Source organism: Pagrus pagrus, assembly GCF_965226575.1.
Source record: "Pagrus pagrus genome assembly, chromosome: 13".
NCBI lineage: Eukaryota > Metazoa > Chordata > Actinopteri > Spariformes > Sparidae > Pagrus > Pagrus pagrus.
Window position 1 is genome coordinate 16,873,262 of NC_140197.1, and position 20,062 is coordinate 16,893,323.

General features: G+C 40.5%; 3 protein-coding genes and 1 long non-coding RNA gene across 4 annotated transcripts; 1 reads left to right on the top strand and 3 right to left on the bottom strand.

The window, feature by feature from the left end:
• The first annotated feature begins 279 nt into the window (after positions 1–279).
• On the top strand, positions 280–18,744 carry LOC311268292. Its single transcript, XR_014623958.1, has 3 exons — positions 280–1,531; positions 18,356–18,479; positions 18,656–18,744. It is a non-coding gene; the product is annotated as an uncharacterized lncRNA (long non-coding RNA).
• Positions 1,545–5,939, bottom strand: LOC311268291 (deoxyhypusine synthase-like). The gene is made up of 10 exons (XM_084371849.1): positions 5,835–5,939; positions 5,178–5,370; positions 4,691–4,855; positions 4,403–4,524; positions 3,950–4,046; positions 3,788–3,874; positions 3,487–3,592; positions 2,970–3,073; positions 2,095–2,220; positions 1,545–1,902 (listed from the first exon to the last, which is right to left on the bottom strand). The coding sequence occupies exons 2-10, from the start codon at positions 5,367–5,369 to the stop codon at positions 1,810–1,812; spliced, it is 1,092 nt and encodes a 363-aa protein (XP_084227975.1). The 5' UTR covers position 5,370; positions 5,835–5,939; the 3' UTR covers positions 1,545–1,809.
• On the bottom strand, positions 8,196–13,680 carry LOC311267744 (deoxyhypusine synthase-like; the record flags this gene model as incomplete). Its single annotated transcript, XM_084370975.1, has 9 exons — positions 8,196–10,028; positions 10,221–10,346; positions 11,117–11,220; positions 11,634–11,739; positions 11,951–12,037; positions 12,278–12,374; positions 12,740–12,861; positions 13,025–13,189; positions 13,489–13,680. 9 exons carry the CDS (start codon positions 13,678–13,680, stop codon positions 9,933–9,935), a joined length of 1,095 nt encoding a protein of 364 aa, XP_084227101.1. The 3' UTR covers positions 8,196–9,932.
• On the bottom strand, positions 15,201–20,062 carry LOC311268290 (deoxyhypusine synthase-like). Its single transcript, XM_084371848.1, has 10 exons — positions 19,950–20,062; positions 18,966–19,159; positions 18,638–18,802; positions 18,333–18,454; positions 17,553–17,649; positions 16,979–17,065; positions 16,649–16,754; positions 16,466–16,569; positions 15,976–16,101; positions 15,201–15,626 (listed from the first exon to the last, which is right to left on the bottom strand). The coding sequence occupies exons 2-10, from the start codon at positions 19,152–19,154 to the stop codon at positions 15,531–15,533; spliced, it is 1,092 nt and encodes a 363-aa protein (XP_084227974.1). The 5' UTR covers positions 19,155–19,159; positions 19,950–20,062; the 3' UTR covers positions 15,201–15,530.

Consider the following 20,062-nt stretch of genomic DNA (forward strand, 5'->3'; position numbering starts at 1 on the left):
ATATATTTTTATATATATATATATCACGTTCGGTGCATAAAGAGCATACCAACAAGTAATTATATAATTATGATTTACATTTGCAATGGAAGCTTATTTTGAACAGTAAAGTTTTCTTGAAAAAAATAAAACAGGCCAAAATCATGTTTAAGTACATCATTATGAATACGAGTCAAGTTAATTAAGTCAATTTTATTTATATAGACCAAAATCACATATTTGCCATAAATGGCTACAGTATACAACATCCTCTACTCTCAGACCTTGGCTGGAAGAAGTCATATTATTTGCCTTGCTGCTACAAATAAGGTATAATTGAACACTTATGTCCATGTGCATTCAACAAATAGACTTAAAGGTGCGGTATGTAAGAATTGGCCACCTGTCAAATTCATACTCAAAACAAATAGGGGGAAGCATATCACTAGAGTAACCACTAACTGCTGCTAACTGTAGCTGCCGTTAGCTAGTTAGCTCAGTTAGCCTTGCTAGCTAGAGCACTGGGGAGGTGTTGTTTACACTGCTAGCACAGGAGCTCTGGACCAGGATGGGCCAGGGCTAGCTGGTTAGCATGCTTACTACAATAGTTACTGTATCTCTGGAACACAGTAGATAGTTGTCATAGTTGAAAACTGTTATTTCTTCACATTTGGTTTAATTAATGTTTTGATTGTTTTCAACTAAAATCTTACATAAAAAACCTTTTTTTGCACAAAAGGCCTTGGGTTAGCACAGAGAACATGTAAGTAATCATCATTCATTCAGTCATCATTCCATCTATCATTTACGAATAACCACACAACCAAGGTCGGCTTGATTTGCTTTCAGTACAGCATGAGCTCAATTCAACAGTGTCAGTAGCATCAAGCATAGGATGATATCAACATCACATTAGAGACAATGGCCAGTACAACATAATATTATCATGTCACATTTTATTTTAGATTTTAAGGGAAAGAAGACCAAAAAAGAAGCAAAGTGTTTCTAATACAGTGTTTCCTCTACATTCATTTAGGAGAGTTGGACTTCAGCAAACCCAAACACATGTAGAGCCTAATGTGAAGAACTGTGTGAACAATAATAGTGCAGCGACTACTTATAGCCTGACTGTCACAATCTCATAATTCTGTGGTGGATTTTTGTGTTTAGTGTTTTGTTTAACTTTCTGTTGTGCTTGCAGAGGTGCACTGAGAGGCTGGGCGGAGTTTTCCTTTCACCAGAGCTGCTGACACACACGCACCTGCAGCAGGTTGGCAATCAGTGCCTGCTGATAAGCCCTGTTCTCCACGCTACCTGCTGCCAGATAATTTTGTCAGTCAGATGTGGTACATGGCTCCGGCTAAATCGCATTCTAGAGTTACTACTAGTGTTTTCTCTTCGAGATCTAATATTTATTTGTTCCGTCTCCAGTGATCACCTGCATTCCCATCTACCAGCGGCTCTGCTTCCAGCAACCCAGCTCTCTGCAGCCAACAGCCTTGCCCTGCCCTCACCTGAGTCTCTACACACCATGCAATCCACCAGCGCCAGCGTGAGTAACCTCTCCTCCTCCTCCTTGCACCTCTCGGACGGAGACTCAAGCCTGGGTATCTCCCCACCTTCACCTGCAGTAACCTTGTTGAAGCTCAATAGAATACATTGCACTCAACTCCCTGCCTCATTGTCCGCTTTTGGGTCCAACTATCTACTACAAAGTGTAACAACCAAAACTAACAGGGATGGACGTGAAACAAATACCAAAAATTACACCCTACCACCATTGCTACAGAACAATTACAGAGGAAACAGATTTGAGGAGGCATCTGTTCATTAGTTTTCCTCGTTGGATGTCGTCTTATTAGCATGAGCTGCAAAGGTCTCTGCCACCAATAAGGGAAAAACAATGGAAGCATCTGCAAACACCTAGAAAGACAGAAATGACAAGCTGTGCGTTAAAACCTAGTTATTCCTTAACAATGTAACATACATTATTGCACCATTATTGGGCCGCCAATTATTTAACAAATCAGGAACAGATAAATGTATATCTAAGATTCTAACATCAATAATGGTAACATAACCTTGACTATATATGTAATCCTTAATATCAAATACCTTCACAGATTCAGCATTTGCTGTGATCTTGCCCCAGGACACGGCCTCATCAGGACTGGCCCCTGAGTCACAACCATCAAACTCCTGAGCCGTGCTCACGTACACCGCATAGTCAGCTCCATCCCTCTGGAGGAAGACGAGGCAGGGTATCAATGAGTCTGCTGCAAATGCACCGATGCATTTACAAGATAATGACTCGCATCAATGCGGTGCTACTGTGGAAGGCAATCAGTCTGCACTTTCAAATGAATTTCTTCTCGGTCTTTTGAAATAAATAAATACAGATACACAGCTATAGCAGCTGTAACACAGGTCATGACACAGGGACACTGGAACTCAGTCAGTGTTTGGAGTGATGAGAGAAAGTTAATCTATACAGACTAATGAAGTCATACTGCTGCGTGGCGCAAGACGCATCACTTCGCAAAACGTATTAAATACTAAAACATAGTGATAATTTCCAGATTAAAAACAAGGTAAAAGCTCTTTCCTGCCACAAATACCAGTGTAGGACACAGATGCATCCCAGTAAAAAGCTGGTCAATGTCTGTCACTCTTTGTGGTCAAAGATAAAATTGCATTCGAACAAAACTTTGATTAGAAAATGGCAAAAAATTAAACAACTTGATGTGGTCACTATCATGCCGATGTGAAATGATGGGAAACTTGGAAAGGACTATAAAAAAGAAACTGAATTAATCTCACAACAAACAATAGAAAGTTGGCAATGTCATTCAAATGACACAACAGGGAGAGTTAGCTAATGTTACTTTTCATGACAGAAAGGTGAATAACTGTGGTGCAAGGTAAAGGTCAGGAAATGCGTGGGGATACATCGATATGGATCAGCTGCTGAAATACTTCAAAATACTTACCCATGAATTGGCATTGCATACTTGGTGTTTGGCTACACCTCCTCCCAAGATGATTATCCCTGTGCTGTTGGCAGCCAGAGCGAGGTTGTACAACTTCGCAACATCTAAAATCAAATGCATTGTTTATGACTCAGAGACAAATTAAGGCAACATTATGTAACTGTTTTCCCTTAAAATAACAGCTTCCAAATCATTTTGATGGTACAGTGTCTTGTAATAGGGTGAATGGTGTCTCTTATCACTTGTTTCTGCTCTGTGTAACTTCAGTGAGAGGGTAGGATCACAGTGTACACACATGTTTTCTTCAACATACAAGTTTTCAACACAACATTGTTCTGACGTGATGAGTTTTGTTTGTAGTGGGCACCTACATTACGTCTGAAAACTTGTTACAGACCTGGGATTTGTATTTACCACAGTGGTGTTGCATTCAAAAATTGTGGTGGGCAGCAATTGCAAAGAATGGCAATTTCTACATAATGTTGCTTTAAGTGGGCTGAGATGAAGACTCTTCTACCTTCAATTATGTCACATATCAAGCCAGGGTTCTCATTCGAGAACAGGTAGAACATGTCTCCGATAGCGCCGTCTGTCAGGGCGGGGCTGAACACCGGGATGTTATTCTGAAACAGACACCAGATCCTTACTCAGTACAGGACAATGACTTTATGGTTTAAACACAAAACCATTTTCAGAATGGTGGATTAACAACCCAGAAATGACCCTGAATTCATCACAGGTTTAAGTAAAAAAGTTGGTTAGTTTACTCTGTATGGACAGATCTCAGATCACTAGCCTGACTGAATACCAGGACTCACCTTGTAGGCCCAGTAGCAAACAGATTCAGGGTTGTTGATCTCCTTGCCCAGTCGATGGATGATCTTAGATGGAGTCCAGCGAACACCCTAAAAGAAACGGATGTGAAAAAATAAAATGAAATACGAATGTACTCTTTAATGTGAGGGCTGGAGCAGTCAAACCTGGGTGTTTTGTTCCAGCAGCATCTGCTTCAAGACTGGCTTTATCCATTTGTCAAATTTGACATAGTTTTCTTCGGGCATCAAAGTGTTTCCGTTCCTGCAGCCAAAGAGACACACAAAAGAACTGAGTTGTCCTGAAATTAATGATTGGTTTAATATATAATTGATTAATTCTCTCATTATTTTTGTCATTGTAATCATCATTTAATTTGTCTACAATAATTCCCATAACCAATCACAATTTCTGAAAGCCCAAGGAAAGCAAAAACTGAAAGACATTCAGTTTACTATCACAGAAGACCAAAACGGCACATCCTTGCAAATAAGAAACTTGTTCTACTTGAGAAATGTCTTAAACAATTAATCAATCATCACAAAATATGCATGCTCAGCTTCTGTAGTTAACTTATTTTACAAGGTGTCATATTTTGCTATTTCTACATGCCGTCTGACCTGTTTAGGCCTTTTTTGAAAAGCTCCTTGCCAGGAAGAGTAAAGTCTCCCATGTAAACCGGGCCCAGACACTTGATCAGATCCTCCTCTATCCCTCCAGCTGTTGTCACTAAGACATCCACCTTCACAGAGAAAGAAAGATATTGTATCACAGAACAAATGTAATGTGTTAATTTGTAGGACAGGATAACATTCCTCTTATTCAAATGTTTCCTGTTAGGTTGTGTCAATAATTTGTCATAAATAGCACAGGAACTTATTTCGAAATGCATGTGAGGAGGGTTGTACCATCTTGTGTTCTGCGAGGTAGCGGATAGTCTCCCTGATTCCACTGCTGATGAGGTTTGAGGTGTAACTGAGGAAGATGGTGCAGCTGCTCAGGCAGGGGCAGGTTGATGGATCCTCCTCAACTGTTCCATTCACCGTCTCCACAGGTTGCTGACGCCTCTCAATCTGTGGACATGCAGTGGGTCAGGAAGACTGATAAAACCAATGAAAACTGTAGTACGAGTCTGGTTTCTTAGATTTAACAGACCAAAGAAGCTACTTAAGATACTCTCAAGGAAGAAAATGCAGTGCATAAAGAATTATCATTGAAACACAATCATTAATCCAGCTGTTACACACTGTTGTCAATAAATAAACCAGGACAGTTTCTTTAAACTATTATGCTACTAACGGCATCAAAGCCTCAAAATAAAAACATTTTAATAAAAAATAAAAAACATGAACATGGGCATTCACTCTACTTCTCCCTGTGCACCGCCCATCTCACCATTTTGTTGATCTGCTGGATAGCCTTGCCAACATTAGTGGCCTGCAAGCCAGTGTTGAGGTAGGACTGCAGCATGGCTCGGTGATCCACTCCCTGGTTGAAGTTGTAGCCCTGGATCCTTGGCATATCCTCTGGTATGGGGGCAGTCTTCCTATAGAGGTCCCCAGGTACTGGGTGGATATGGTGTGCCATACTGTTTCAAAAAATCATAGAATTAGAGTTACCACAATATTGCTCATAATATAATTGCACTTTAATATATTGGCCTACTGTATAAGATTATCGAAGTGTGCCAGACACTTGACTGCTTATTTGACTCACAAGATGTCTTGTATAAAAAAACTGCATATGGAGAGGTTAACAAGGTTAAAAACTAGATTTTCATTGGATGGGTCTTTAAAGTCAACTTCCTGCTGTTAATTTAAAACTCATCTGTTTCTTACAATAACATATTTGGAGTTTTTTTTTCCATGAAAGAAATCTCTACGTGGCTGAACTTCTACAACTTTGCCAAAGTATGCAAGCTTCAATTGATATGCAAATTAATCCAGACTCTTCTACCTTCACGTCTTGTCTATTTTTATTCATATTTTTCTACATTTAGCACTGGCTGATGTTTCTTTCAAGCAGGGTAAGCAGTCTAGATTTTAACCTTACCTGTCTTGTTTGTTGACAGATGTTAGTCCGTCCTTTCGATGTTATTAAGCAATGTAGACCTGCTGTTCAAAACCTTTACTCTTATAGGAAGTGCAAGCAGGGACACGGCGAAGTGGCAAAGCCTGTTTGACCTGAAAAATTAGACACAGAATGATAACGAATTAACAACATTTCTCATCTGTGGGCGGCAAGAGAACTTATTGTGCAAACAGTCTACATCGCACTCTGTGATGAAACCTGCAGTATCAAAGTAGACGACAGCCTTTTCAGCAACATTTTATGCCACAATCCAAACAATATGCTCATTTTTGTGTATGCACCATCATGATTCTGGTTATGTTTCTGTGATTTCTTGTTTTACTTTGAAGTTTGCCCTCTTGTGTTGTGTGTTGATTTTCCCTCCCTCCTGTTGTAAGGGAAATTCTCCTCGTTGAGGTAGAGAGCTGCTAATTCTCTGAAGAATTTTAGACTCAGTGCGATGAATCGGATCTCTTTCATACATGCAGCATGGAGAGAAGACCCACAGTGTTCTCTGCAGTCTCGCAAATGTTTCTGACTTAAATACAACAGAACAGTGGTTACATACTTTATGACGGTTGTTAATCACTCCTTGCCCAAACAATGACCCCATGATGTTTGTGTTGATCATGCCTTCCCCAGGACAGTGACCCGTTGATGTTTTATTGGACAGTAAATGTCATCCTATGTGCCATCCTGTTAACACCTCAGGCAAGAGAATTGCCCCTCATATGACTTCCTGACCACCTTACCCTGGCAACTCACACCCACACCTTAGGTGAAGGGGAATCTCCCCTCCTCTCACAGCCTGATAGGTTCTCTACCATACATTGATTTCTGAATCCAAAATGGTTTAACTCCCACACTGTGTCTTCAGCTTTTTCCGGACCATCACCCCCTTCCCCGTTTCTAGTGTTTTTCGGTTTATTTCCCTCACCTGTGTTGCTTCACCTCACTCCACCTGCACCTCATTCCCTCATTAGTTGTGTGTGCATATAGTCTTTGTGCTCCCTCTTGACTTTGTCAGTGCATCTTGTGTTCCCCCTGTGTAATCCTCCTGTGTGGTTCCCTGCGTGTTTCACCTGAGCCTGTTCGCTGTGGTGCCTTGCAGTGTTCTCCAGCATCACAGGGTTTATGTGAGTTAATTGATTCTACTCTCTAGAGTAGGTTGAGCTCACCTGTATAAAAGGCATAAGGCTGGGGTGGCTAATTCATTTGTATTATTTCTTTTGTATTGTCCTATTTTTGGGGAAATAGTTTATTTAGTGTCGCTTTGTTTGTTTTTCTTCATTTTGGCCTATTCTCACTGTAAATAACTGCACAGGATTTCACTGCTGTAAATACACTTCGACTGTTGAACCTTACCTGTGACTCCATTCCCATGTGTCTGGCTACTCGGCCAACCCTTACAATGAGTCAAGTTAAATTAAGGCAGTTTTATTTATATTGTTATGAACCCTCTAACATAAAGGCTCGCAGAGAGGACGTAACATATTTAAAGCAACACTTGGTAGTCTGGACTCATTACTACCCCCAGCTGGTTGAGAAGCGCAATTATTTGTTACCAGTGTCGTAAATACTGTCGCTGTATGAGCATCCTTGGGGAAAATGAATACAGGTGAATTTGTTGACGGAGCCGGCAAATCACGAAGCCTCATTTGGAAACCTGTCCATTGACAAGGTAAAGTAGCACATGTTACACTATATTTACAAAATAGCATTACATTGAACCAATGAACACCACATAACAACAAATCAACTCAAAGTAAAAGTCGGTAAGATAATACATTTGTATATATGTAATATATGGCTTACAAATCCAGTAGCATCAAGGCTAGGTCGCATTCAGTCTTGAAACCCATTTCGTCTTTCAGCCCGGGCCACCGAGTGTAAGCTGGTCCAATATTTATTTGTCCGGGCTCTGTTCTATCACTTTCTCTTTTTCTTTTCTTCGCCTCCTCAGACAATACCTTCTTGGCTTTTTTCGCTGGCTTGGCCATGGCGTTGGTTTACGAAAAATCCAAGCAGCTGCTGGCTAAATCCACAGACAAATAAACATGTGACGTATGCCAAGCAGGTCGCACTAGACGCCTTTATGTCAGATAGGTTCCTACCCGCTCTGGGAAGTTACACAGTGCGGTTTCTGCCGGCGCGACCCCCCCTCAGGCTGCAGAGACGTCACCATTCATCCTATTAACCGTTTTTCTACCATTTAACTGAGTTTAGAAACATTATTTTAAGGTCGAAAAACTATCTAGTGTTGCTTTAAAAGGACACTCAGACACCAGATGAACAGTTGAACCAAAGTTTATTTTAAATCAATCAAAGAAGCTCAAACAAAGTACCTACCAAAAGAGGATGGAGATCCCAGCTGAAATAAACAAAAGAAGGGGAAATCACTGAGCCAGCCACGCAGTGGGCCATCACACCCAGCTAACCCCTCTAAACTATCAAAAAGAACAAAGTAATCTAACCCTAAATGAACCAAAGAAAACCAAAAACTGGACTACTGGTGATCTCCAACCCAAACTAAAATAACAAACTGACAAAACAAAACCCCTGCACTGAAAACATGTGGGGGGGAAAAGACAACAAGGGGAAAAGGGGAAAATATCCCCCTTGTAGATGTGAGCTGGGCAGTGGCCCAAGAGAGAGTGACTTCTACTCAATCCTCCTCAAATGTTGTCATCAGGTAATTGCAAAACCCTGGACAGGTGTGTCTTCCTGGAAGATAAAAACACAGACAAAGGAAGAGAGGGTGCCAGAGAGCAACAGAGGGAGGGAGATAGAGGCTGTGTCCCAATTCAGGGGCTGCATCCGTTGAAGGGCGCAATTGAAAGCCAATTATGTCACAATGCTGCGCGAAGGCTGTCCCAATTCAAAGGCTCCCCCAAATGCACCCCACAAATGCGATCTTCTTTTCCCTCTTTTTGGAGGACGCACCGCAACTATCCTTTGCGGCCTCCCATATCCCAAGATTCTTTGCGCGCCCTAAAAAGAAGAAAGAAAGTAAGAAAATGGCAACATCAAGTAGATTGTCACTTTCACGGGCCTGGGTGGCAGAAATCGTGATGTAAGGGTAAGGGCGGGAACATCTGATGACGCAACCAGGAAATGCTCCGAAGGCTAGATCGTCCTATTTAACAACGGTTGACACAGCCTTCAAAGGTCTCTCCGAAGGACTCGCCTTCCAAGACCGCAAAGGCCACGTCCTTCGAAGGATGCAGCCCCTGAATTGGGACATAGCCAGAGAGAGAGAAAAGGGAGAGGGAGAGAGAAAGCAACCAGCCAGGCGCAACAGCGCCCCCTACAGGCCCACACGTAACAATACATACCAAAATCACATATTTGCCATAAATGGCTTTACAGTATACAACATCCTCTACTCTCAGACCTTGGCTGGAAGAAGTCATATTATTTGCCTTGCTGCTACGGACAAGGTATAATTGAACACCTATGTCCATGTGCATTCAACAAATAGACTTAAAGGTGCGGTATGTAAGAATTGGCCACCTGTCAAATTCATACTCAAAACAAATAGGGGGAAGCATATCACTAGAGTAACCACTAACTGCTGCTAACTGTAGCTGCCGTTAGCTAGTTAGCTCAGTTAGCCTTGCAGCTAGTCTTCCGGACTAAGAGCTTGGAGCACTGGGGAGGTGTTGTTTACACTGCTAGCACAGGAGCTCTGGACCAGGATGGGCTAGCTGGTTAGCGTGCTTACTTCAGTAGTTACTGTATCTCTGGAACACAGTAGATAGTTGTCATAGTTGAAAACTGTTATTTCTTAGCATTTGGTTGAATTCATTTTTTGATTGTTTTCAACTAAAATCTTACATAAAAAAACTTGTTTTGCACAAAAGGCCTTGGGTTAGCACAGAGAACATGTAAGTAATCATCATTCATTCAGTCATCATTCCATCTATCATTTACAAAAGACCACACAACCAAGGTCGGCTTGATTTGCTTTCAGTACAGCATGATAGGTGAGCTCAATTCAACAGTCAAAAATTACACCCTACCGCCATTTTTACAGAACAATTACAGAGGAAACACTCATAGATTTGAGGAGGCATCTGTTCATTCGTTTTCCTCGTTGGATGTCGTCTTATTAGCATGAGCTGCAAAGGTCTCTGCCACCAATAAGGGAAAAACAATGGAAGCATCTGCAAACACCTAGAAAGACAGAAATGACGAGCTGTGCGTTAAAACCTAGTTATTCCTTAACAATGTAACATACATTATTGCACCATTATTGGGCCGCCAATTATTTAACAAATGAGGAACAGATAAATGTATATCTAAGATTCTAACATCAATAATGGTAACATAACCTTGACATTATATGTAATCCTTAATATCAAATACCTTCACAGATTCAGCATTTGCTGTGATCTTGCCCCAGGACACGGCCTCATCAGGACTGGCCCCTGAGTCACAACCATCAAACTCCTGAGCCGTGCTCACGTACACCGCATAGTCAGCTCCTTCCCTCTGGAGGAAGACGAGGCAGGGTATCAATGAGTCTGCTGCAAATGCACCGATGCATTTACAAGATAATGACTCACATCAATGCGGTGCTACTGTGGAAGGCAATCAGTCTGCACTTTCAAGTGAATTTCCTCTCAGTCTTTTGAAATAAATAAATACAGATACACAGCTGTAGCAGCTGTAAAACAGGTCATGACACAGGGACACTGGAACTCAGTCAGTGTTTGGAGTGATGAGAGAAAGTTAATCTATACAGACTAATGAAGTCATACTGCTGCGTGGCGCAAGACGCATTACTTCACAAAACGTATTAACTACTAAAACATAGTGATAATTTCCAGATTAAAAACAAGGTAACAAGGTCTTTCCTGCCACAAATACCAGTGTAGGACACAGATACATCCCAGTAAGAAGCTGGTAAATTTATGTCACTCTTGGTGGTCAAAGATAAAATTGCATTCAAACAATTGTGTCGAGTCAGCCAGGGAAGGAAGTGATGGTCGGTATCCTTTTATTAAAAAGCTTGATGTGGTCACTATCATGCCGATGGGAAACTTGGAAAGGACTATAAAAAAAGAAACTGAATTAATCTCACAACAAACAATAGAAAGTTAACAATGTCATTCAAATGACACAACAGGGGGAGTTACTAATGTTACTTTTCATGACAGAAAGGTGAATAACTGTGGTGCAAGGTGAAGGTCAGGAAATGCGTGGGGATACATCGATATGGATCGGCTGCTGAAATAGTTCATAGACTTCAAAATACTTACCCATGAATTGGCATTGCATACGTGGTGTTTGGCTACACCTCCTCCCAAGATGATTATCCCTGTGCTGTTGGCAGCCAGAACGAGGTTGTTCAACTTCGCGACATCTAAAATCAAATGCATTGTTTATGACTCAGAGACAAATTAAGGCAACATTATGCAACTGTTTTCCCTTAAAATAACAGCTTCCAAATCATTTTGATAGTACAGTGTCTTGTAATAGGGTGAATGGTGTCTCTTATCACTTGTTTCTGCTCTGTGTAACTTCAGTGAGAGGGTAGGATCACAGTGTACACACATGTTTTCTTCAACATACAAGTTTTCAGCACAACATTGTTCTGATGTGATGAGTTTTGTTTGTAGTGGGCACCTACATTACGTCTGAAAACTTGTTACAGACCTGGGATTTGTATTTACCACAGTGGTGTTGCACTCAAAAATTGTGGTGGGCGGCAATTGCAAAGAATGGCAATTTCTACATAATGTTGCTTTAAGTAGGCTGAGATGAAGACTCTTCTACCTTCAATTATGTCACATATCAAGCCAGGGTTCTCATTCGAGAAGAGGTAGAACATGTCTCCGATAGCGCCGTCTGTCAGGGCGGGGCTGAACACCGGGATGTTATTCTGAAACAGACACCAGATCCTTACTCAGTACCAGGACAATGACTTTATGGTTTAAACACAAAACCATTTTCAGAATGGTGGATTAACAACCCAGAAATGACCCTGAATTCATCACAGGTTATCATACTACCAATTTAAGTAAAAATGTTGGTTAGTTTACTCTGTATGGACAGATCTCAGATCACTAGCCTGACTGAATACCAGGACTCACCTTGTAGGCCCAGTAGCAAACAGATTCAGGGTTGTTGATCTCCTTGCCCAGTCGATGGATGATCTTAGATGGAGTCCAGCGAACACCCTAAAAGAAACGGATGTGAAAGTCAACTGGGATGGAGAAATTGTTAGAATTTGTCATTTTGACTTTTAGGCCTTTGTTCATGCGAGAGAGAGATTTGATTATGGTTTCCATTCTTTCAGCAAAAACTTTGGGCATTACAAACTAAATAACGGAATTATTTTAAGTATATTGTAACTAGTGTTTATTCACTTGTCAACACTGCCTGCACATAACAATTATTTTAAAAGAAATTCCACAAACCTGGGTGTTTTGTTCCAGCAGCATCTGCTCCAAGACTGGCCTCATCCATTTGTCAAATTTGACATAGTTTTCTTCGGGCATCAAAGTGTTTCCGTTCCTGCAGCCAAAGAGACACACAAAAGAACTGAGTTCTCCTGAAATTAATGATTGTTTTAATATATAATTGATTAATCCTCTCATTATTATTATTATTGTTGTCTTTGTTATCATCATTTAATTTGTCTACAATAATTCCCATAACCCATCACAATTTCTGAAAGCCCAAGGTAAGCAAAGACTGAAAGATATTCAGTTTACTATCACAGAAGACCAAAACGGCACATCCTTGCAAGTAAGAAACTTGTTCTACTTGAGAAATGTCTTAAACAATTAATCAATCATCAAAAAATATACATGCTCAGCTTCTGTAGTTAACTTATTTTACAAGGTGTCATATTTTGCTATTTCTACATGCCGTCTGACCTGTTTAGGCCTTTTTTGAAAAGCTCCTTGCCAGGAAGAGTAAAGTCTCCCATGTAAACCGGGCCCAGACACTTGATCAGATCCTCCTCTATCCCTCCAGCTGTTGTCACTAAGACATCCACCTTCACAGAGAAAGAAAGATATTGTATCACAGAACAAATGTAATGTGTTAATTTGTAGGACAGGATAACATTCCTCTTATTCAAATGTTTCCTGTTAAATTGTGTCAATTTGTCATAAATAGCACAGGAACTTATTTCGAAATGCATGTGAGGAGGGTTGTACCATCTTGTGTTCTGCGAGGTAGCGGATAGTCTCCCTGATTCCACTGCTGATGAGGATTGAGGTGTAACTGAGGAAGATGGTGCAGCTCCTCAGGCAGGGGCAGGTTGATGGATCCTCCTTAACTGTTCCATTCACCATCTCCACAGGTTGCTGACGCCTCTCAATCTGTGGACATGCAGTGGGTCAGGAAGACTGATAAAACCAATGAAAACTGTAGTACGAGTCTGGTTTCCTAGATTTAACAGCCCAAAGAAGCTACTAAAGATACTCTCAAGGAAGAATTATCATTGAAACACAATCATTAATCCAGCTGTTACACACTGTTGTCAATAAATAAACCAGGACAGTGTCTTTAAACTATTATGCTACTAACAGCATCAAAGCCTCAAAATAAAAACATTTTAATAAAAAAAACATGAACATGGGCATTCACTCTACTTCTCCCTGTGCACCGCCCATCTCACCATTTTGTTGATCTGCTGGATAGCCTTGCCAACATTAGTGGCCTGCAAGCCAGTGTTGAGGTAGGACTGCAGCATGGCTCGGTGATCCACTCCCTGGTTGAAGTTGTAGCCCTGGACCCTTGGCATATCCTCTGGTATGGGGGCAGTCTTCCTGTAGGTCTCCCCAGGTAATGGGTGGATATGGTGTGCCATACTGTTTCAAAAATCATAGAATTAGAGTTACCACAATATTGCTCATAATATATTGGCACTTTAATATATTGGCCTACTGTATAAGAATATCGAAGAGTACCAGAGAAGATTGTGTTTTTTTTAAAAAAGGTCTGACTGCTTATTTTACTCACAAGATGTCTTGTATAAAAAACTGCATATGGAGAGGTTAACAAGGTTAAAAACTAGATGGAGTTTTTGTTCCATGAAAGAAATCTCTACGTGGCTGAAAACTAGATTTTCATTGGATGGGTCTTTAAAGTCAACTTCCTGCTGTTAATTAAAACTCATCTGTTTCTTACAATTGGATATTTGGAGTTTTTTCCATGAAAGAAATCTCTACGTGGCTGAACTTCTACAACTTTGCGAAAGTATGCAAGCTTCAATTCAGATATGCAAATTAATGTATACGTCTTGTATATTTTGTTTTCATATTTTCTACAGTTAGCACTGGCTGATGTTTCTTTCAAGCAGGGTAAGCAGTCTAGATTATAACCTTACCTGTCTTGTTTGTTGACAGATGTTACTCAGTCCTGTAGACCTGCTGTCCAAAACCTTTACTCTTATAGGCAGGGACGCAGTCCTCAGGTGAAATACCAAGAGAAGTGACAAAGCCTGTTTGACTAAAAAGTTTGACGCATATCTGACAATCTGGAGGAACGAGAATAGATAGGCGACAATCAAGCTTTCTATCTATGTCTCAGTCTGGAGTGACATTCTGTAAAGTGCACACCTCCACCAAGGCCCAACAGTCCCCTTTAATTCAGTCAAGACTAATACACCATATTTTTTTCATCAAGATCCATGCGTTATTCCCTGCGAAATAAACAAAAATGAAAAACTCCCTATCTCGCGATGTTAAAGTAAGTGAGAAATTATTCCTGGATCAGTCCCTTTAAATGGATCCACACCATAAATCCCTGCCTGTTTCACCTGAGCCTGTTCACTGCAGTGCCTTCCAGTGTTCTCCAGCATCTCCCCGTTTTACCCCGTGATATGTTTGTTTTTGTCGTTCCTCTTGTTTTTATTTAGTAGAACTTTGTTTTTCTTAGTTGATACTTTGTCTTAGCTTTTGTTTGCTTCTTTGTATTACATGGTTTTTGGAATTTTGGCTTTTCATTGAAAGCTTATTTTCAGTTCCTTATCCTGCCCGCCTCCCGTGTGTTTCTGTGTTTGGGTCCTCACCTTTTCTCAAAGCGTAACATGCACTGCATAGTCCAGGTATTGCTCCAACAGCTCTAAAGTAGCCTATCGTCAAATATGTGTACAAGTAAGAGCCAAAATATACCCAAGAACAATCTGAGGAGAACAGAAACACTGTACCAGTGTGGTTGGTAAAGGCAAATTAAATCTTTATGACAGCAAATGCATGTCTAATAGTCTGAACATTTCAAACGTAATATGTAAAATGCATATACAGCTGTTGGTATCTATTTATCAAAATGTCTAAGCACTTATCTATTCACTGGAGTGATTAGAGTTCACACGGTGTACCACAAGGATCAGTTCTTCGACCAGTTTTATTATCATTGTACAGGTTACCACAGAGACATTCATCTGCATAACATTTATCTCCACTGTTGTATAGACTTTTCTCAGAGCAGACAATTTGACCTGTCAAAATGTAAATAGCTATAATAATTGCTCCATTACATTTCAGGGCGACTGTTCTAAGACCTTGGAACATTTTTCACTGTAATGAAGTCAAAGTCCATCATGACAAAGGTCTATCAAACATCCATATAAACCTAAAAAAAAAAAGGTGAAATGCGATAAAGAGACAAGACAAGTAGGGTCTGCTACTACTAATGTTAAGTTGAGGAGCTCTCAAGTCATTCTTTTGTCCCGCCGGTGGTCTTCTTATCAGCATGAACAGCGAAGGTTTCTGCCACTAATAAGGGGAAGATTAAGGTAGCATCTGCAAACACCTGGTGAGACAGAACAACAGGCTGTGTATCAAATCAGAGAACATGATGCCAAAGGCAACCAATTACTTTCTTTGTATGTCTGTTTTTTTACTTATGGCTTGAGATAAGGATACACCATGAATTACAAAGATTTGGCTCAAATTCTCTGTTTTCCCATACACAGTACTTGTGATAAAGAAAAAGAAAAGAAATACACTCTTGCATGCATGTGTTGATCTGCTTGGCAAGACTTTGCAACAATTATTGAACAAATCAAGAAGCAGACTTTGTGCAATTGTGTAACACTAGTAAATATATAAACATAACATGCATACTAATATGTAAAATCCAGAATTAGTATGAAAGATACCTTCACAGGTTTAGCATCTACTTTGATCTTGCCCCAGGTCACTGCCTCATCGGGTCTGGCCCCTGAGTCAGAACCATCAGACTCCTGAGCTGTGTTCACGTACACCGCAAAGTCAGCTCCCAACCTCTGGAAGTGGACAAATCAGTTTATCAAAACAGCAAACTGAGCAAGGATCATCTTAACTGGTTAAATTATTAATTGATAAAATTGCCTTAGTCTTTTTGAAAGACCAACAACAAATGGCGGTACTCCAACACTGAACCAACCAATGTTGTCGCTTGATCACTCTGTAACACTCAGTCAGTCAGGGAAAGATTTGCATGTTTATCAGGCTGGCCTACTTTGCATGACATTAAAGTACTCATCTGGAAGACTTCTTTAATCAAACTTAGCTATATTTCCTCATGTCCCTCTGAAAGAAAATCCACAAATACAAAACCTTTTTTTCTACTAGGGACATCATCAAATTCAAAAAATTCTAAATACTTACCATTGCATTGGCATTGCATATGTGATGTTTGGCCACACCTCCTCCCAGGATGATCATCCCTGTGCTGTTGGCAGCCACTGCCTGGGTGTTCATCCTTGTTATGTCTGGAATTAAATGTATTGGGTTAGACCAACTGTACATCACGAAGACAAATTAGGTAAGCACCAATGAAGACGGTCTTACCTTCAGTTATGTCCACAATCAGGCCAGGGTTGTCAGCTGAGAAGAAGTACAACACATCTCCTATAGCGCCGTCCGTCAGGGCGGGGCTGAACACCGGGATGTTATTCTGAAACAGACACCCGATCCTTACTCAGTAGCAGGACAGTCACACAAATTATAAACACACTCACTGGATGGTAACTTAAAAATACAGAAATGACTTTTCACATGGAAATCATTCTGTTTCATCCTTCCACAGGTTATCATACTACCAGTTTAAGTAAAAGTGTTGATTAATTTATCCCACATGGACAGATCTCAGATCACCACCTGGTGTATACCAGGACTCACCTTGTAGGCCCAGTAGCAAACAGACTCAGGGTTGTTGATCTCCTTTCCCAGTCGATGGATCATCTTGGAAGGAGTCCAGTGAGCGCCCTGAGGGAAGATGTGTCACAGAAAAATAAAACTATAGTGTGAGCTGGCAGAAATACAAGTATCAGGATATCTCAACTACCACAATGAATGGAACAGCATGGGAAATTCCACCTTCATAATGGTTTTTAACTGATGTAATTCGTAGCTCTTCAGTGTGCTCTAAAGTAGTTAATGCAAGAGCAATATGACTGACTTTTTACTACTGCAGTAAAAAGATTTTTTATTCAAAATAAATTCTACTTGAGTACAATAGCAAATATTACTGGGGCCACGACAGATGAACATATAATAGCCAGGATTTCACAATACAGACACTACCAGTGAGTATCCATGTAGCAATTTTGCAGCAGTTTTTACAGATATGCTATTCCCCGTCTAACCATGTACTAGGTGTTGACCTATGTTTTCAATTTGTATTACTAATCCCCACAGTGTAGAACATTTTAGGAAGACAGGTAGACAAGTGTTGAAAATAGAGTCCACACACCTGAGTGTTCTGCTCCAGCAGCATCTGCATCAAGATGGGCTTGATCCAGGCGTAAAATCTATCATAGTTTTCATCGGGCATCAGAAGGTTCCCAATCCTGCAGCCAAGTGACACACAAGAGAATTGAATGTGTCAATGAAAGCCAACTTATGTTTATATGTTCTGCATATTGTGATTGAAATGCACAATTAACAAGTTACAGTTAAATAAGGTATTTCTGGAATCTATTCATTTTGCATCTTCTTTTATAAACTAATGTGATATATCCAGTTCTGAGGCTGGTAAGATTTTCAACAAATCAAATCCAATTTTTGATACTATTTAAAGTTGGCACCTGCATTCTTTAATGACCTATCTCTCTCCCTAAGCAAGAAAACCAACTAAAAACTACTTGCTCCATGTATGGCATGAAATCAGATCATAGTTAAAATAAATGTACAGCTTGTACAGTATTTAATGTAAGTAGCTGCTCAATTAATTTTTGCTTTAGTATTAAAGTCTAGCCACACCACGGTTAAAAACAGTGAAATCTTTTCATTCCTATGGAATTGCCACAATCACACATCTGCTGGATGTGAAATCAATTTGTGCAAATGTTCTGCATAAAGTTCAATCTTGTGTAGAACTGACAGCCAAAATGGAGGAAGCTGTCATAGCTTTTCAGCTATGTTGCACCATTCACTTTTATTCAACTGCCTGTCTAGCAATGGTTTGCAGACGGTTGTAAATGAATGGGTGAACTCAGTGTCCGGTTAGTAACAGTCCGAAATGTTCTCTGACCTGTCGATGCCTTTTTTAAACAGATCTTTGCCAGAGAGAGAAAAGTCTCCCAAGTAAACCGGGCCCAAACACTTGATCAGATCCTCCTCTATTCCTCCAGCGGTTGTCACTAAGACATCCACCTACACAAAGAAAGAAATATATTGGGTAAGGGAACAAATGTAATATGCTGCGCTGTCGTAACTTGGACTCTCATGATTCAAATGTTTCCTGTGAGGTTGTTTCAATAATTGTTAATTATTGACAATATAGCATTTGTCAATAGCGCAGTGACATATTTCCAATGAGTTTGAGCAGGGCCGTACCATCTTGTGTTCTACAAGGTAGCGGATGGTCTCCCTGATCCCACTGCTGATGAGGTTTGAGGTGTAACCGAGGAAGATGGTGCAGCTCCTCAGGCAGGGGCAGTTTGATGGATCTGCCTCAACACTTCCATTCTCCGCCTTTAGTGGTTGCTGACGCCTCTCAATCTGTGGATGTGTGGAGTGGATTACAAAGACAGAAAGTGAAAACTAACAAAGCCGAAGTCAGGGTTGCACTTGGACCCTATGCTACATTTTGCATCCAAGATTAAAAAATTATTTTTAAAATAAAAATGTTAAATGCTCGTTGGTGGTGTATAACAAATGTCACCATGCTGTTGATCTGCTGGACAGCCAAGCCAAAGTTGGTAGCCTGGAAGCCTGTTTTGAGGTAGGACTGCAGCAGGGCTCTGTGGTCCACTCCCTGGTTAAAGTCATAGCCCTGGACCCTTATAGCATCTTCTGGTAAAGGGACAGTCTGCCTGTAGATAGCATTATATCTGTGGATGTGGTCTGCCATACTGCCTGAAAAAACATGGAATGATATAAGAGTTACCATAATATTTTCCATAACACATTGGTCAGAGATTCAAATCCAGATATGTGCAACAGTCCATCATGGACACAGACCTGTCCAAACAGGTGATAAAGTCTGGCCGGCAGCAAATTACCTGCCTCAGGTGGAGAGCCTTAAGCTGCTTCGTCTGTTCATTGGCCCTTTTTGAAGTCCTTAAACGACTTAGTCAGGTTTTCTATCACCTATCTTTGTTGGTCAATTTGATATTCCAAATATCCACCCAACGTATTTTCTGTTGGTCCTGCAAAGCCCCTCCATCTTTTTCATGGCTCACTATATGAAGATCTTTGACCCCCAGCAAGTTGGGTGCAAGACAAGCCCTGCTGGTATACCAATATACTGTCAGCATCCTGCTTGCAGGGTCTAATGACCAATAGTTTGCTTTGAATGATAAGCCCATTATTTGCCTTACCTGCCTTATTCAGTATGAATACAGTACCTTGTTGTTCCTCTACACCAGTTCAGTTATTGTCTGCCTGACCAACCTGGCTACAGAATCTCTTGTGTACAATCTATGCAGTGCAGAAAATTAGATGCAAATCTAAATTGTCTTTTATTCACCTGCACCTTGTGCATAATGAATTAAAACAGGGATATATATTGAGTGCAGTAAACGAGCAAGTAAATTTTGCTCCACCAATACAGTAACCATTACTAACTTTACTAAAATTAACTTTACAATGGATCCATCCATGAAAAAACAGTCTTTCAAGCAGAGCCAGTAGATTTCAACATTACCTGTCCTGGCAGAAATACCTTCCTCGAGTGTCCTGACAGATGGTCCCTTAAGGATGTTGGTCCGTCATGTAGATGTTGCCAGCCAAAAAAACCTATGGTCGCAGAACTTATAC

What these genes read in the sequence shown, in the direction of transcription:
- LOC311268290 (XM_084371848.1), bottom strand. Translation starts at nt 19,154, where the DNA reads ATGGCAGACCACATCCACAGATATAATGCTATCTACAGGCAGACTGTC. An exon ending in TGCTGGAGCAGAACACTCAG is followed by an intron (nt 17,066 to 17,552) that starts GTGTGTGGACTC and finishes ATCTTCCCTCAG; the next exon opens with GGCGCTCACTGGACTCCTTC. An exon ending in TTTGCTACTGGGCCTACAAG is followed by an intron (nt 16,755 to 16,978) that starts GTGAGTCCTGGT and finishes TGTCTGTTTCAG; the next exon opens with AATAACATCCCGGTGTTCAG.
- LOC311268291 (XM_084371849.1), bottom strand. Translation starts at nt 5,369, where the DNA reads ATGGCACACCATATCCACCCAGTACCTGGGGACCTCTATAGGAAGACT. An exon ending in TTCAAAAAAGGCCTAAACAG is followed by an intron (nt 4,047 to 4,402) that starts GTCAGACGGCAT and finishes CTTTGGCTGCAG; the next exon opens with GAACGGAAACACTTTGATGC. An exon ending in TTTGCTACTGGGCCTACAAG is followed by an intron (nt 3,593 to 3,787) that starts GTGAGTCCTGGT and finishes TGTCTGTTTCAG; the next exon opens with AATAACATCCCGGTGTTCAG.